The sequence below is a fragment of the Camelus dromedarius genome, chromosome 26 (assembly GCF_036321535.1).
Source record: "Camelus dromedarius isolate mCamDro1 chromosome 26, mCamDro1.pat, whole genome shotgun sequence".
Classification (NCBI taxonomy): Eukaryota; Metazoa; Chordata; class Mammalia; order Artiodactyla; family Camelidae; genus Camelus; species Camelus dromedarius.
This window is the reverse complement of record NC_087461.1, coordinates 3,678,054-3,696,506: the sequence shown is the minus strand read 5'-3', so window position 1 is coordinate 3,696,506 and position 18,453 is coordinate 3,678,054. Positions and strand designations below refer to the sequence as shown.

Sequence of the window (18,453 nt, the reverse complement as noted above, 5' to 3'; positions counted from 1 at the left end):
GAATGTCAAAATGTCAGCTCCATCACTGCAACTAGACCTTTCGGAAGAGGGGCAGTGCTACCAGACAGACACATGCGTCGGGCAAACTGTCCGAATGCTCGCGGCTGAGGGGACAGGGCCGGCGAGTCCGGGCTGCTGAGGAGGAGGAGGATGGCGGATGTCTGAGCAAGCCCTGTGGGAGGGGAGGGTGCTCCTGGGTGCCCTGGAGCCTTCCGTCTGCTCCCCAGACGGACGCTCCCAGGTGCACGTGGAGCTGCTGGTGCCTGATTCTGAACCCAGCCTGCAAACAGCAGCGCGACGTACCCGTCAGTAAAGGTCACAGTGGTTGTGACTCAGACGTTATGCGTCAGTGATCCCTCCAGGCTCCGGTCAGAATGAATCGTTTACCTTCACTGGTGTTGAGCGAATCTTCGATATGTCCACATGTGGTACATACTCCCACGAATGGTGATAGTTCTTGGTGATTGTTCCTGAGGAGCAGAGAAAGACAGATTTGTCTGGAAGTCCTACCTGGCCCAGGAACGGGGGGGGGGACCTCAGAAGTTTTCTCCAGAGAATTCCCAGTTCTTAGCCAGACTGCTGCCCAAGAGTTCTAAGCTCAGAGGGTGAAGGGGGGCCCCTAAAGACAACCCTGGAAGCATCTGGCTGCTAATTCTGCAGTGCGATATGTACGGAATGTGTTTTGGTGGCGAAGACCATCCGACGAGTCGTGATGATTCCACAACCGTCTCCTTTAGTTAAACCAGCTGCACTGCAGGAAATTGAGACTTCCCTTTCTTTCCTTCCTTTCCTTCTTCCTTCTTTTCTTTCTTTTTATTTTTTCTCTACACCAGACATCAACACATTGTAACTGACTATTCTTCAGTTTAAAAAGAAAAGAAATGGGGACTTTCTTAATGTCCGTGAAATTAACAGCAGTTGTCAAGATCCCCTAATGTGTCTCTCTGTGGGTTCAAAAATGACCCAAAGACCGCCAGCGCTCCAGAGGACGGGCGGTCTTTTATGGCGCCGCTGGGTTCAGGATGACGGCGCCCAGGTTTCCAGTTGTGTCACTGACTCTCACACCTGGGGTCCTGTCATCCTGAGCAGTTTTCCTCCTTAACACAAAGGTGGAAGAGATGGTTGACGCTTTCTTGTTGATACCTTTGGCTTAGGAACTTTCGGGGAAATTCATGGGGAGAAATGAGTTCAAGAGACAGAGGAAGCAAGGAAGTAACTTTATCACTAACCCCAGCTGATGGTTTCAGATTAATGGGACCTCTTGGAAAAGTAGGGTGAAAAAAAAAAGGGGGAGGGAGGCGTTTAGTTGAAGTAAGTGGCCAGACAAGGACAGGCAAGAAACAGGAGATGAAGAATCAGACGAGAATCCTGGAACTTGCAGCCAGCACTGCGGTGACGTTCACCTGTGTCTCCAGGAAAGTGTAATAGTCAGTAATTTGGCTTTTATGAAGTATTTTGTTTACCCTTCCACAATAAAGTGCTGTTTTATGGTGATTTAAGGTTTTTAAGTGGTTCATAATATTTAAAAGCTTATTTTACATATATATATAATATATGTATGTGTGTGTTTGTGTATATATGCATATGTATGTGTTTATATAGAATGTCATCTCCATATATATGTATGTGTATATGTGTGTGTTTATATATAGAATGTCATCTGCACATATGTGCATGTATTTGTGTGTGTATGTGTACATGTATTTATGTTTGTATATATGTACATGTAATTGTGTATATGTGTATATGTATTTGTGTCTGTGTGTTTGTGTGTGTGTCTAAAGTAAACAGAGATCAGCTGCTAAGTAAATGCCCCGAGCCAGGCCCCTCACGCCCCTAAATAGCCCACGGAAGAATTCTGTGGTGTCATGTTTACCCGGTGTGAGTCAGAAGGGCCTCACTCTTTATAAACTCATTTTGCTGGTGTGTGTGGTTTCCCGGGGGCCTACCTGAATGGTAGAAGGGATTGAGATGGTGGCGCGCCGCCGCCCCTCCCGGCAGCTGTCAGACACAAGTGCACTGGACTAAGAGTGGGACGCAGGCCTCAGCGCACCCACTCCCACAGGCCCCTTTCTCTGGCCGGCCTGCGATGTGGGGCGAGCCCAGAGTGTGTGGTGTAGAGGGGAAGTAACGCATTTGTCTGAATGGAGGGTCGAGCCCTGTGAGGCTCTGGCTGTCAGAGATAAAGCACTGGGTAGGTGGGGATGGGACACCCCCAAAATAATGTGTCTTCTAGCCCCCAAACAGTATCTGTTTTCTGTTGCTTTGCAGGGAGCGACCATGTCACCATTTCTTCGAATTGGTTTGTCCAACTTCGACTGCGGGTCCTGCCAGCCGTGTCAGGGAGAGGCCGTCAACCCCTACTGCGCCGTGCTCGTCAAGGAGTACGTGGAATCGGGTAGGCCTGCGTGGGTGCTGGGGCCCGGGGGAGGAGGAGCGTGCTGTGACCTGGGAGGCAAGGCCTTCCGCGGTCTTCGAGGTCATCGGGTTCAACCTCATTCTCCAGCTCAGGAAACTGATGCCCAGGGGAGCCAAGGGCTTTCTGGGGGGCACGTGGCTTAGTGACAGCCTCTGAACCAGGCCCGGGCCTCCTGCCCCGTGCCCTGCTTCGTGGTCCCGTTCCCCACATAAACAAGGGAAAGGAGAAATGCGCTGAGGACTCTGTGTGGGAGTCCATGAGGGAGAGACGTACGAGTGAGCTAAAGCAGAACACGGCAGTGGGAAGCCTGGCCGCGCCCAGTGAGTACAGGTGGGTTAAGTCTGCACGGTCTTAGAGCCAGCTCCAAACACGGTCTGCTGCTGCTTCGGCAAAGCTTAGGTGCGTGTTACAGAGGATGTGTGATTAGCCATTAGAGTCCAAATTTCAGAAAACGTACCTTTTTGTTTACTAAGACCCTGGAGGAGTGAAAGAATTGTCATGCTATGTCAAATTTAAATGTTCCTAAGAAGTCCGCGGTGAGGGGAGGGGGAGAGGGTGACGGATCCGAGATTCCTTTATGGACTTAGATCTTTCCATTAAAATAATCCTGTTCTATCCAGAATCTCTACGCGATCACTTCATCTGCTGCCGCTGCTCCTGTAGTTTAAGATTCTATGGATTTTCTAAAGGAAAAGTGGGAGGAATTTGACACCCCAAGGGCCTCCCAGCCTCACTGCCTTCCCCGATTTCCCTACACACATTTCTGGTTTTAGCAGACACTTTGTAGGGAAGCCTGGCTGCCACCGACGCAGGGTCACGGTGACAGCAGGAGCCATTATAATTTATTGCTATAGAAAGTATTTATGGGGCGTCTACTGTATGCTGGGTCAGAAAAAGTGCCTTTCCTTTCGAGCTTCCTTCCTAGCAGAGGAAGACGGGCAAGAAACAAAAGTGCCATCTGGTGAGTCATGTGAAGTGAAGCCACCAGAGCCGGGTGGAGGGGAGAGGAAAGTGCTGGGGCCAGAGAGAGAGATGGCGAGATACTTGTTTTGTACAGAGTAGTCCTTTAAGGGAGTGACATCTGCAGACGCACAAGGAACCTGATTTTGCAGCTGAGAACCTCTGGGTGGATTTTCCAGCGCAGAATCCTGCGGTTCCAAGTCCTGCTCTGTTGAGGGTTGAAAGACTCCTCCTCCGCGGTGGACGCCCTCCATCCTTGCAGCCACCCCGGGCACATCAAAGCGGAGGAGTCCGTCTGATCATCTCGATCTCCCTTCCGCCCGGATTTCTCTCCTGTTTAGTTGAAAGTGAGAATGGCACTTGCTCCCAATCTAAAACCTTCCAAATGTCACCAAAATCTTTGAAGTGTGAGATGTCTTGAGTTTTTCAAAGCCGCTTTCAACTTAATGGGTCTCCTGGACCCAGCTCCCTTTACAGCCATAGGTCTCACTGACATTTGCCTCCTGAGAGCCTTTTTTTAAAAATTATTTCTTCTTCTTCTTTTGGCCTTGCCTTTGAACTTGGTCTGATCAGCCATGTGGAGCAAGGGAACACGATAAAATAATAAAGACTTTATTTTTTCCAAAAGGTTAGCTTGTGGAGTTTGGAGGGTTTTTGGTTTTGATTCTGTTTTCATTTTGTTCTGGAAAGAAATCACCCTGAACGTCAGAATTCAGGTGTTGCTCCCGTCGCGTTTCAGCACATTCCAGTCTTGAGGGTGGGAGGCTGCGTTTTACATGAAAAGACAACAGAAGGGGGACAAACCGGACACAGAGCTCTGGGTCTGGGAGCCTTTGAAAATGGTCAAACTCACTGGAAACTGTAGCATCTTGAGTTCTGGTCTTCTTTTTGAATGATTACAAACCCAGTGAATGAAAGTGTGAGAAATGTGGGCATTTCTGTGCTTGGTCAGAGTGGGGAGAGTGAGTGGTTATGGTTGGAAGGAACGATCAGGGATGACTTCAAGTCTGAGGACGTAAGATGCTGCTTCGATCATTAATATTGCTGTTTTTTTTTTTTTTTTAAGTCCAATCCTCGGTTAAATTTTTTTAAAACAAGCCATGAAAATCTTCACCTTCCTGTTCCACCCTCCGTATTGTCCGAGTTTGTACCTCTCTTAGCCAGGTTTACCTAAAATTTAGTTTCACCGTATTCAAATCCTTTCATGCCCCCCGCAAAAAAGTAATTCAGCAGATGCTGGCTGCCTGTTCTGTTTCAGCATCGTGCACTGGGGAGAGAGGACCATCAGGAGTCAGAGCTGCTCTGTTTCCCCGCGTCACAAGGATTTTTCCCTTTTGCTTTATCAACATCTCTGAATTGCTGGCTCTGCCACTTAACATGCTTATGATCACAAGAAACAAAACACTGAAACACGGCCGCAGTTTTCTGCGTCTGAGATGATTAAAGAATAAATAGTACAGAGGGTCCAAGATGGACAGAAGACGTGGCGGCCCGGCTACATCCCACCAGGAAACGCTTTCCCAACCACCTGGTGGCGCCGGCAAGGCTTCCTTTGAGCTCTGTCATCCTGACCTGGGTTCCTGGTCCTGACCCTCCTCCGACTCCCACCGCCCGCAGGTCTACCGCTGGCTTCCTGTGAATGACAATCACCACCCCTCTGGGCTGCTCCTCAGTTTTTGCTTAGAATGCATGGTTTACACACAATGGACCCTCGCTGGAGAATGAGGGAGAAGGAAATAATGGCTGTGATGTTTTCAAGGTTCTGCCTCTTAGTAGATGGGTGTCAAACGGAAGATTTTAAATCCCTTTTCAAAGGAGCACTCGTTATAAGCCTGAAATTACGCCTCCGTGTCTTTCAGATCAACACACAGTGGTTTCATAGCCATTATTTTTTTACTAGACGTCGGTGAAATTAATCAGCCATGGGTCCACCCTTTACAGATTAACAAGGGAGGACCTCAAAAAGCATAGAAGTGTAAAACCTGTACAGTGTGGGATCTAGGTCCCTGGACCCCACCAGACACACCAGGCTGAGCTCCTGGGTTCTTTGTACTTGCTCAGGGGTTCACACTCAGAGAGAAGCGACTAACTGTTGAACAGGAAAAGAGCATTACCAAGACACTGTCAGATTTTTGTTGCGTAAATTATCCAGGTTGGCGTTTAAGTTTCAGTGTGTTACCTTGCGTGTAGACCTCGGAGCTGTCTCATTCTGTCCTGTGGTGGCCCTGACTCTTTTATGCATTATTTTTGTTCTTCCCAACAGACATGTGTCCTAGAGAGCAGGGGGAATGGGGGCCACTGTTGAGGTGAACTGTCCCGCAGAGCCGGCTGAAGGAGTAATGAGAACATCTCTTTCTGTCCCCAGAGAACGGGCAGATGTATATCCAGAAGAAGCCGACCATGTACCCGCCCTGGGACAGCACGTTTGACGCCCACATCAACAAAGGCAGAGTGATGCAGATCATCGTGAAGGGCAAGAACGTGGACCTGATCTCTGAAACCACCGTGGAGCTCCACTCTCTGGCCGAGAGATGCAGGAAGAACAACGGGAAGACGGAAGTCTGGGTAAGAATCCAAGCCGGGGGCTCTGTGTGAAGTGTGTGTTCCGTTAAGTGATACATGTCACGGTAACTGAAGCCCAGTTCAGCATTTCGGTGTCACCCCTAAGGGACAACGCACGGGCCTGGAGTAGACTGACTCCCTGCCGCTTACTCATGTTTGATAGTGACAGTGATTATTCACTACAGACTCAAATCTCTTTAACTCTTACGTAAGGGAAGAAGGTCTCTTAGACCATGGAGAGCTGGTACTGACTTACAACCGTTAAAGCAAGCTTGGCAATGTCACAAATCCCGCCTAACGTGGGAACCTAACTCTCGTCCATTTATCAGGATATCATGTAGACTTCTTCATAAGAGAACTCACATAAGATGACGGGTAGGTGACCGAGAATGTAGAGCAAAACTCCATGTAGTGTTTGGTCTCTCAGTCCCTCTAATTTTTTTTTTTAAGCCAGGATGTGTTCACTTAGCTTGCTTTGCTCTAAAAATTTAGTACAGCATACACAGTCCATGTTACCACACCAAGTTTTTGAAAACTTACATTATAACTAGGTTGGTGGCAAGTGTTTAGCAATAGTAAAGGGAAAAGTAAAATATGAAAGCATAAAAAAAATTCAATGAAAATTTCTGGGGTACAAAAATTAAAGGAAACATTCTAGTAAAAATTGCTTTTGCATGATCTAAAACCCAGAAAATGTTTTCAGATGCCTGCACCATTTATGTAAGGGCAGAGAATCTTAACTTTCTGCGTTTTACTTCCTGTAACTCTGATTTTTTTAAAACTCCAGCAAAAAGATTTTCAAATCAGAGATTTCAAAATGGGAATGATACAAGCCTAAAAAGTAGATTTCTGTGTTAGCTGCGTATTTTTGGCCTCAAAAAAGTACTTTTCAGGAATATATATATATATATATATCTTTGCTTGTGTCACTAATCTTTAAAGATAGAGATACATAAAGATTTTTTTTTCAGGTTCCCATGCTTAGATGTGTTTAGGTAACTTGGTTCAGCCGAACCTGTTGGGCAGTTCCTCGTTTGTGGGCAAAGGAGCGTGGGAGCAGAATTCCCCCTGGGTAGCTGCTTCTGTGAGTAGGAAGAGGGCAAATCAGTGGATGACGTCACAGTCACATAGGTTTGCAAGTTTGTGTTAAAGGTTTACACAAACCAGGAAGGTGAGCCGGTGAGCCTGTAGCTACATCAGAATCACGGGAGCATTTGGCGAGGCTCAGACAAAGAAGAGAGAAACCAGAGAAAGTCTTCCTCAGTGTTTCCCCCGTTCCCATTTGTTTTCCACCTTATAGTTTTTAAAAAAGGGAAGCGTCACTAAATCCCGGTTTTTAAAGTACCATGCTGTTTAATTTCCTTCTCAGTTAATGAAATGACAATTATTTTAAGAATTCTTTTGTAGGCATCACTGACAAACAGGTTGCTTTTCTATGTTTATCTCTTAAAGTTGCATTTGATTTCTTGCCTAGACTTTTTCTGATTTTTATCATTACCAGACTTTTCAGATTTTTGCATTCTGGATTATTAAGATATAAGCCCTTGGTGGCCCCCAGATCCTCACTGAATTACCGGCAACCTTCTTACATTTTCCATCTTTGTTGTTTTCAAGGCTAGTTTCTAATGTTTGAGGCTCAACAAGCTGCTTTGGGCTTATGGTTCCCTTTGCTGCTATTGAAATCTGCTTTCTTACAATTAGTTTCTGTATCTTAAAAAAAAAAATTGCGTTCTCCAAGTGGCCGCTCAGCTCCGCAGACACCGTCCAGGTTCCACACACTGAGGTTTTCCTTCTGCTTCCCCAGGGTTTTCCCTGTCGGCGTGTTTTTCTCCTCCTCACTCTCAAAAACGTGACGGAATGTGACTGTTCTAGGGATATTATTTTTCCAGTAGCTAACTGGTTTAATTTCCTCCATCACCACTAATTCCTGAAAACTGATAACGCTGCAGTCCCCTGGTACTGAGTTTTTGCTGCTCCATTTGGGAACGAGTCCCTCATCCCTGGTCTTGCAGTTTTATTTTTGCCTCCATATTTATTACTTATTCCATAAACCAGAGACGATGGTATATACCCTTAATAGCAAAAGCACGTCCCTTTTCATGACTCTAAGCTTGCATGAAGGTGTGTAGTTAACCAAGCAGCACCAGCTTGTCACGGCATAAAATTCCAGTAGTAATGCTGTGACTTGGCAAGTCTCTTATGTCAGTTGCCCAGTGATCTTTAAAGGTCTGGTGATGGACACAAGGTCACACAACCAGTGAATTATTGAGCCATGATTCGCATTCAGTCCTGAGTTCAGAAAGACGCTTCTTACTGTTTCTGGTTACCCATGGGTGTCATGATCAGCAGTGAACTTCTGTTTACTTCCCTTGCTTTTCAGCACGTTGGCCATAGTGTCATGGTTTAGTGAATTATCGATGGCGGCCAGGCTGTCTCAGATTTGCCATATTCCCCCTTACGTCATAGCACATGATTTCCTGCACCATCTCCTAAAAGGTCACTTTGGTCCCTGCTACATGATGACACTGAAATATATTTTGTACCCCTTCCCAGAACAATCTGTAATTTCCCTTCGCAGATTATCAGCCACTTCCCAAAGGAAAGGGTCCCTCCTTGGGAAAGAGAGAGGCCATTCCTATTTCATTCCCTGGAGGCAAGTGTGTGTCGGCCCCCCAAAAAGAATTCCTCTTTCCTTCCAAAGGGGACCCACTCGTCCTCCGAGTGAGCTGGTCCCAGCATCCCTGATTCTCCTGTCACCATCGAGATCTGAGTCCACCCTATCCCGGCTCTTTAGCGCAGGGCGAGGGGCTCAGCTGGAATCTGTGTTGGGATTTGGTTTCTTCCTAAAGGGAGTTTAGAGATCCAGCTCCAGTTAACGAGCTGGTGAGGGGCTTTAGTAAAAGGACGGCCGCGTTCCCGGACGCTGTGCTGTGCTGGTGAGAACACGAGTAAAACGGACGGAAACCGTGCTGGGGTTTTGCTCGGGAAACCTGGCCCGTTGTGGCGTCACTCAGCTCAGCACTTGTCCCACATTCTGACGCCTTTTTCTCTCCTTCTTTCAACCAGTTAGAGCTGAAACCTCGAGGCCGGATGCTAATGAACGCGAGATACTTTCTGGAAATGAGTGGCAAGTGGCATTTCTTATTCCTGTTTTTGGGGTGAGGTGGGCATGTCTCTTCTGATGGGCAACTTGTTCCCCTTTTCCAATAGCAGAGAATTAGGAGGAAATGGAAGCATGGGGAGTTGTCTTAAAATTCCCAGGGGTGCTCACGCATGAGTTGAAAATACACTACGTGGGGCCAGATAAACACAGAAACAGAGAACACGCCTTCGTTTTCACGTGGCGTGAATTCATCGGTGCTTCCCGAGTCCATCTGTGTTTTCCTTTGGGAATTTGATGTAAATGCAAGAGCCTCTGCTTGTGGGTCAGTGTGTGTGGACACAACGTCTGTATGTAAATGATGTGACTTTAGAAGTTGTCACACCTACCAGGAGGATACGAAATAAATAAGAAACCAGCAGGCGTTCTCCCTAACACTAGAGTGGCGAAATATTAACGCCTCAGGTTAGTCGCCTCCAATCCCTTTAGCAACAAGGAAGGGGAAAAAAATGCATCACTGGAGAGTTTCAGTTCCGTGTCACACCCAGAGGTCGGTCACAGAAGTCGCATTTATAGGCAGCCCATCAGTTCCTCCTGTTGCGTGTATCTCTGTCGTCAAAGTGCCGTTTCAATGAATCCAACGCTACTGCTCGTAAAAGCTCCAGCCTCAGAGTGGACGTGTGAACTGACTCTTCTCTGCAGGGAAGTAAATGGCTCTTTGCTCTCCACACACGAATCTCCCCCTTCTTCCTCATTCAAATCCCCATTTGTGACCAGGGGTTCTCTGTGCTGAAATCACTTTTTCTCTTCTTCCTCTGCTGTCTGACCATCACTCTTGGTGGCTTCGAACCCTGTCTGGTTGTCTCCCCCGTCTCATCTTTTCACACTTTCTTACACTCTTCTCTGTCCCTTCAGTGACCCCCAGTCACCCCACAGATGGTGACTCAGAATTCCCCACCACCCAGGGCTGGGAGTCAGACCTTCCTCTGTCATTACCTCTTGCTGAATCGCCATCACTCCTACCACCTGCCAAAGTGAACTCTGTAAAGCTCCCTTCTGAAGCTGTCACGCCTTCGTTCTGCCCCTTGGCCCGCCTGCAGCCTTGCGGTGTTTGCAGATTATCCACAGGGAAATGTTCAGAACGATCTGATGCCTGCACATCTTCTGGGTGCGGCCGTTGACATTTTCTGCTCCACACTAGCAATCCTCATGTCCTGAGATACCTTCTCTCTGAACCCTTGTTCGTTTTCTCCCATCCAGAGAGAGCGCCTGTGGCTTTTCCCCACCACACACGGCACCATGCGCGTCCTTCTCCTGTGCATTATTAGAACCCAGCTCAGGAATCATCTCTGCTAGGACCTTTCTGTCCAGCTTTCCTCTTTCTCACCTCCACCTGTGTATACCTGTTTTTGCTGATATAAATATATAAATTATATAATTAATATATATATTCTCATCTCTGTGGTCCCATAGCATTCCGTGAATACTTATGTTCTGACATGTACCACCTCAGTTGTCTTTCCTTCTGGACTCTCAGTTCCTGGCGGGAAAGCCGTGGTTGGACCACACCTTTTAACTCCGGCACCAGGTGGCATGTTCGGTCCGCAGGAGGTACTCAGTGGGTGTTTGCAGAACTGTTCGGTTGGACTCACTCTGCGTTTAGACATTACTTTTATTTTCTTTTGATGCCCACACAATGGCTATCCCAAACATTCCCATACTCCTCGGCTTCTGAAGGTGTCTTTCTGTTTTCTTAGTCTTGGAGGTCGGCCTTCCCTCCACTGCAGTCGAGAGAGGAGGGAAGAACACACCTGCTGCGTTCTGCGTTCTCCTGCTGCTCCTCTGCCTCACAGAGCGTCCCTCCCTCTCATGGTCTCCCGACTCTCATCCCCGCAGCTCTGCTCTGTCAGCCTTGCTTTCTCTTTGGCGTCTTCAGCTTTTCTTCTCTCTCTGGTTTCTACCTCATCGCCAAGAAATACGTAACTAAGCCATCTTCTCCAATCTGAAAACAGATCTTTAAAAAAAAAAAAACCATTTTGCCTCCATGAGTTTTTCTTTCCTTTCCTTCCCTGATACATTTCTTGGAAAAGCAGCTCAGTATATTAGTCCCTACTAATTCACTACTTGTCAATCCTTAGACCCTGAGAATCTGGTTTATATTTCAACCATTCTGCTAAATGTCTTTCTGCAAGAGAATGAACCTTCAAAACAAATGTGTTTCTTCACCTTCAATTCCTTGGTCCTCTCTGTATCTGTCAGTGCTGAGAAACATTCTTCCTTGGCTTGCCCGATGTCATATTGCTCAAGTTTTCCTCTTAATTCTTTAGCTGCCTCTTCCTGTTCTTTTTTTTTTTTTTTTTTTTTTTGTAATTCCTTTTCCTGCCTCCTAAAATACAGATGTGCGTGTCTCCAAGCCTGTTCCCCACCATCGTGGGCTCCTCTCTGTGTAAGCGCCGTGTCTCGCTGGCCTGGCAGGTAGCCGCTCGAAGGCACGGGCATCAGCCCCTAGTTCTTCAGCACGTTCAGCGCAGCAGCTTGCCCAGAGCTGCCCGGAAAGCAACTGTGATCGAACTGACCACAAGCAAGCAATAGATTAAACTGAATAAACAGATGCCAGTGCTATAAAAGGAATCACCAAACATGTAAAAACCAATGAGCTTGTCCAAGCCAATGAATAGGCAGAGGAGCAAATTGCCTCAGAAATGAGCAGTAAAAGCAGGCAGAATTTTTGGGGTTCTGAGTTTTTATACATTTTCTTTCTTGTAATGATTCAAATGGTTAGAGGATAAAGGACATCACAGGGAGGAGCAAGGGAACTAGTTTGTCTCTAGCACTGATGGGTTTAAATGTACAGTATTACACCACACAGACTATTGTATACATATAGTCACATAGGGATAGTTGGCACTATTTTATATATATTTAATTGTCTAAGTATTAGACTATAAAATTTTATAAAAGTATATATAATAAATATATTTATATAAATTTATATAATATATAATTACATATATTAATTATATATTTTTATTAAAGTGTATTTATATTTAAATTAATTATATATTTTTATTAAATTATATACATATAACTTTTTTACAGTAAGACAGATAGAGTTCCCAGATAATTCACTCCCATCCCTGAATTCAGAAGCGATTCTGTGCTTCCTTTCGTGTCATCTGGACCAAAATAGAAATGAGTCAAATCCTGATGACCAACGGCCTGCTGCCCCAGTCACAAGGTGTAACGTGAGCTCTACACTTAAACCGGAAATTGCGGAAGAAGGCCCTGGCCTCAGTGACCCTACATTTAATCTCTTGTCCACCAAACCTGACTTATTTCCAGTCCAGTCCTAGTAAAAAGCCCTAAGCTGCCGCACCTTGAAGTATCAGGCAAAGTCTGAAGCCCCGCCTCAGGAGCTCTCTGGATGGTTAAGAGGAGCGCTCCTCCTCCGGGAGCCTGGCGTTTCCGTCGAGCAGGTGTGTGGCCCACTGTGGCGAGGGCTTTAGTCCTAGAATGTGTGTCCTGGGACTGGGCTGGGCTTCTGGGGGACACATCCCCAGCTGTACACCCCGCCTCTCTCCACCCAGTGGGTTTCTGGCTTGGCCGCTGTCAGGGGTGTGGGAAATAGGGTCTTTTGCAGTAACATGTGCCTCCAGTGTGTTGTCCAGCCTCTGCCACAGCTTAGCCAGAATGGAAGTAATTTAGCTTAAATATTGTTAACTCTTTACATTTGTGAAACATGAGCCCCTTAGTCTCCCAAAATCTCCATTTTTTTTTGTACTTGGAAAAATTAAAGAAATAGAATAAGTAATCCAAGAATCTTGAAGCTACGTAAACATTGCAGTCCTAGGAATTAGAACCATTACGTCCATTATCCTTTTTTTTGTGATGATGATGATTTTTGTTCTTTCTTGTTCACCGTGTCACTCCCTCTCGCGTGCTGGAGCCTCCATCATGCTGCCTCGCCGCGACCCCCTTGCTGGTGTGTGTTTTCTGTGGGCCTGGGCTTCGGCCGGGGCTGGCATCCTAGCTGTAGGCTCAGAATTCTACCAGCTTTGGGGGAAGATGCCATCTGGGTGCAGGGCACTGTGCCTTCACTGGCATCCAGAGCCCAGGCAAACAGGAGAAATGTGAATGTGATGATTTGATGTAGCTAACAAGGTAACATCCAGAATTACCTAGACATGAAAAGAAAAAATCGCAGTGATCTGTTCACCTCTGGCCCTTTCCACACTGACTGGCAGCGTCTGCGGCTGGTACAGCTGAGTAACGTGAGCGTCGGCAACCAGAACATAAGCCACTTCCCAGAGTTCTTCTGCCCCTGCGAGCCTGGCCAGCTCCCTCCAGTCTACTCTCTTCTGTCCTAAACAACCAGATGTAAAGCGTCCTGGAACCTAAAAGAAAAAATTGCGTCCAAGTTGCTGTCAGTAACCACGTTATTCTCTAGAATTATGGCAGAAGTGTTGGCCACTTCCTGCCTTGTCTGGCTGACTCACCATTGGCAGTGAGCACGAGAGGTTGGTAAATACCTTGAAAGTTCTGACTTCTGGTATTAAAAATTGAAAGAGGTAAGCTCAGTGTCGTGAAGGATTGAGCCAGGAATCCAGCCTCATTGTTTCAGTCCTATGATCCTCTGATAATTCTGGAATTAAGGAGAGACACTTAGTATTGTACCGACCTCACTAAGTGCCTGGGTTTTTACTGGTCTCAGTGCTTGTCTAATGCCTCATCCACCTCTGTCCCTTCCCCACCCCCCTGCCCCCAGCTGTGACAGCCATATTGCAGAATGTGACTCTGTCCCCTGTCCTCTTCCTGCAGACACAAAGGACATGAGTGAATTCGAGCCTGAAGGCTTCTTTGCTCTGCACCACCGCCGAGGAGCCATCAAACAGGCGAAAGTGCACCACGTCAAGTGCCATGAGTTCACTGCCACCTTCTTCCCACAGCCCACGTTTTGCTCCGTCTGCCACGAGTTTGTGTGGTACGGTAATGCCCTTTCACTCCAAGCTTCAGGTTATGCATCTTGTCACATCTCCTTAATCTGCCAGGCCCAGCGTGTTCCGTCCGCCTTGGCGGAGCGTGCCGGAACAGGTGGTACCTGAGAGTTCACCTGGACTGCGAAGGCTTATAGAGAAAATATAGAATATTTCCATAACGTGGCTTCTGTGGAGTGAAGCAGTCAGCTCCCTTAGGGAAAGGTTCCAAGGTCTTCCGTTTCTTATGGGGGTGAGTGGGAGGGACTGAAGAGGGAGATGCCGCTCTCGTAAGCACAGTTCTACAGTCGAAACGGCCACCACCCTGACAGCCCAGCTGCGCTGGGACTAATGTCTGCAAAAGGCAACACTTTCCCGTTGGAACTGATGGGTTTAGATGTTTACAAGGCTCTTGGGTGTCTTAACAGCCCTCAAACGGAGTCCAGCGTCAGTAACCACACAGCGAGGGCGATGGGAGAAAGGACCCTTGACACGACTCCTGTCTCTGGTCTCAGCCTCCCTGCCTCCTAGGGGGCGTTCCTCCCTTTGGGCTCATGCAGACTCCATTAATGCCCACCCCCAGCTCAGCCAGGGAAGCCAAAGGGCAGAGAGCCTTCTGGTGGCTTTCCAGCAACTGTCTTCACCCAGCGGCTTGAATCTCTTTCCTTCCTAATAGTGAGTGTTGCCCAGGACTCAGTCTTAAGCTTGAGAATTTATTAGTTGCAAATATTCTCAGATAGTCAGAAAGAGGAGACAACACGTTACGCAGATATCTTTGCTAACCCATGCTGAGATTAGTGATACATTGAATTTTTAAGCACAGACGTGGAAATCTGCTACCAGGAGCCTGTGACCCATTTTTGGTTGGTTGTGTTCATCGCTACACATTTGTGTGGAGACTGTGCAAGTGACAAGGAAATCAGTAATTTCTGAATTACTTGTCAGACTTTTAACAAAGCATTTTAAAACAAAAAACACGTGGAGTGTGCGGTACAGCTCAAGGGTAGAGCGCATGTTTAGCACGCATGTGGTCCTGGGTTCAATGCCCAGTACCTCCATTAACCAATGAATGAATGAATAACAATATTAAAAGTTCTGGCAAATAGTAGGGCTGCTGATCAGAAAACGCTCTGTGCTAGTAGAAGCCATGAGATCTCGTTCATCTTTTAAATGTTTTGGGTACTGCTGTTGACTCAAACATCCACGTAAATATTCAAACATGTGCTTTATTGCAGGGGTCTGAACAAACAGGGCTACCAGTGTCGACGTAAGTGAGCAGTGCTGTCATATTATCATCATTCTTTTCGTTGGGTCGTTCCTTAACTTCTGAAAATCTCAAGCTGTCATCTTTTCTTTTCAGAATGCAACGCAGCCATTCACAAGAAGTGTATCGACAAAGTTATAGCGAAGTGCACAGGGTCAGCCGTCAACAGCCGGGAAACCATGGTACGGGGTCTAGATGCCTCTCTGTCTAAAACACGATGGTTTTATCCTGACATTAAATTTTACAGCCCACTGATTCTTGTTAATAATGCCTGAATCTGAATCCTTAATTTTTTCAATGGACATCAGTCTCCTTAAAACCCTTTCCTCTTCAATGATAATCGTTTCTGAGATCCAGAACTAGAGGATGAATAAGAAAGGCAAAAGAAGAATTTTAATGACTCTCCCTTTTCCAGGAACACATAATATAAAGTGGCCAGAAAGCATAGTTTTGATCAATTATATGAGGACAACTCCTGTGGCATCTGACAGTTAAAGAGTGGAGGCAAAGGGTTATAAAATAAGAGTGTTTACAAGGGATGGTAACAGAAGTATAATTCTTAGGTTGAGATGCAAGTATTTCTTGCAGAATGAACTCTGAGCTGTATCATCTGGGGACAAGCTAGACTTCACTCTGTGGGGGAGGCAGGCGGAGCTGGAAAGTCAGGCTGATTTCTTTCTCCCACCCTTTCCTTCTTGGTTCAGCAAACATCTGCTGTGTATCGAATACATGGATACGCTACTAGGTACAATGTATTGCAGAGCACAAAACAGACCTGGTCCTGCCTCCATGGACTTTACCATGAAGTTGGAGAAATGGATAATTAACCAATGGCTGCGTACAGTTTCCACTTACGTTGAGTGCTATGAAAATAGCCAACAGGGTGTGAGGATGGAAAATCACTGGGTGACCTCCTTGCACTGAAGGTCAGGGGATCTCCCAAGGGAGGAGGCACATAGGCTGAGAGCTGGAAGTGACAGGAGCCCGCTCTGTGAACAGCAGGGGGAAGGAGCCCCCACACAGACAGGGCCCGAGGGGAGGAGCCCACCGTGTCCAGGAAATGAAGTGAGTTGGCATGGCCGGAGCAGCCAGGACAAGAGAGAGAACGAAACACGAAGTTGGGGACGTGGCAGGACCTAGACCGGGCGGGGATCTTTTAGCCCCTGGTTGCATTTTATGTAACTGGTAGTGAGAAGTTGCTTTGTGACGGCTGTAGGGAAACTGCGGGTGGGGATGTGAAAGTGAAACTGGCGGGGACTGACGGAGTCCCACCAGGGTGGGAGGTTGGTGGCTCGTACCAAGGTGGTGATAGTGGAGATGGGGCCAAGTGAACAGAGCTCCAGGTGATCTGTGTTAGAAATGGCTGGCTGTGCTGATGGATTGGATGTGGAGTGATATGGATGATGGCCAGGTTTCTGTCTTGAGTGGTGGGGTAGAGAGCAGAGCCACGACAATGTGAATAAGACAGGAAGGAGAGAGCTGGAGGGAGGAATTCATATCTCAGTTTTGGACAAGGTCAGTCTGAGATGCCTATGGACATCCAGGCAGAGGTACCAACTGGACAATTTTATTTGTGCTTGGAATTTACATGAGCCAATGGACCAAATCTGTTCCTTTGGGAGTGACTATCATACAGGTGGAATTTAAAGCTGCCAGAGAGATTACCTAGTGAGGGGGAAGAGGGCTCAGAGCTGACCCCAGAGGAATCTAAAATTAGCCGTTAAGTATGAGAGAAGGAGCTTGGGGTAGACTGAGAACAAGGGTTCAGAGAGTCCTCTTCACACACCAAGAGTGAGTGAAGTTACAGAAGCCAGAGAGAGAAGAGGTGTGTGTGTTCAGTGCAGCTGAGATGCAGAGAAAAGGGAGGGCCACGTGGAGCTCTTTGGAGCCCTCCATCTGAGAAGCTTCAGAGGCTTGTAGAGGTGTTCAGCCCACTGGCCAGCACTAAGAGTTCCTGGAAGGTGATGACATGGAAGCAACCTATGTATTAATATTATCAAGAAGATCAGCCAGGAAGGAGATCCCTGGAGTCGAACAGTAGCTGGAAGGAGATAAAACACAAGGGACAGAAATTCTCCCATCGCTCGGGAGAGACGAGTGTTGGATGAAGCTAGAGAGAGAGGGGCCATCAAAGCAGTCAATCCTGGCAAGAGGGGAAGAGGTCCAAAGCCACGTGGAGGCGAGTCTCTGATGGGACAGGGAGGGGCTAGGACAACATGATCGCAGAAGAAGGTAGGTTTGTAGGTTTGGGGTGGACAGATGAAGGAGCTTCTCTTGGGTGGCTTGTGTCCTCCGTGAAGTCTGAGGACTGGGGGAAGAAAGAAGGCAACCAGTGGCTCTCAGGAGGAAGGAGGGTCTGTAAAATCATTATCTGAGAGATGGGAAAGCAAGGGACTGGAGAAAGGCAGTAGGGTTGCGGAGCCGTCGTAAGTCCATTCGAGTTTGAGGGCATCCACCTGCCCAGGAGTGTGATTTTCTCCAGCAAAGGGGCAAAGAGAAGCAAATTGGCTGAGTTTTTCCAGAGTAGAATTTCTTTTAAAACTGAGAGCCAGAAGGGGATAACCTCATATTGCAAGTGACTGCTAAGGCTCAGAGAGGTGAATGTAGTTTGCCCAGGTCAGCTGCCTCTGAGTGGCAGAGCTGGGGCTGGAATTCAGATCTCAGTCTCACAGGCCGATGTTTCTGTTTGTTTACATCAAATTGCCACTTTCCAACCCACCCTCCTGCTCCCCTTTCCTTGATGCCTTCAGCTTTCCTGGGAAAATCACAAATTGTAAGCGTGACTGTTAACTTCGATGGCTAATGTCCAATAAAAGTAGAATGAGTCACAAGTGTTCTAAACTTTTAAGGAGCCACATTAAAAAAGCAGGAAGCAACAGGTGGAATTAATCTTAATGATATACTTTAACCCAGTCTGCCCAAATATTATCATTTCAGTATATGATCAATATAAAAATTGAGAGATTTTACATTATTTTTTATATGACTTCTCCAAGTCCAGTGTGTATTTAGCATGCACAGCACACCTTTTCACAACTTGGTGACTGTCGTGTTAGAAAGTACAGCTATCTCATCTTTCCCAGATGCACCTTGAACCATTTGGGCTAGGGTTCAAGCTTTGACGTAGAAGTCATCCAGTCTGGACCTCGTCTATTTTTACATGAAAACGTTTACA

The 18,453-nt window shown here is 46.9% G+C and overlaps 1 protein-coding gene across 5 annotated transcripts in view; it reads left to right on the top strand.

Annotated features, from left to right (window-relative positions):
- Positions 1–18,453, top strand: part of PRKCQ (protein kinase C theta) — a 131,467-nt gene that overhangs the window by 46,560 nt on the left and 66,454 nt on the right. For 4 of the 5 annotated variants that reach the window (XM_031444771.2, XM_064479307.1, XM_064479308.1 and 1 more), the window contains exons 2-7: positions 2,272–2,398; positions 5,745–5,944; positions 9,008–9,068; positions 13,860–14,022; positions 15,250–15,281; positions 15,375–15,460. In XM_031444771.2, coding sequence (XP_031300631.1) covers positions 2,281–2,398; positions 5,745–5,944; positions 9,008–9,068; positions 13,860–14,022; positions 15,250–15,281; positions 15,375–15,460 — 660 coding nt within the window. In that variant the 5' untranslated portion in view covers positions 2,272–2,280. Of the gene's footprint in view, positions 1–2,271; positions 2,399–5,744; positions 5,945–9,007; positions 9,069–12,190; positions 12,518–13,859; positions 14,023–15,249; positions 15,282–15,374; positions 15,461–18,453 lie in introns of those variants that run through there. The other variant, XM_064479309.1, reaches the window with a different exon arrangement.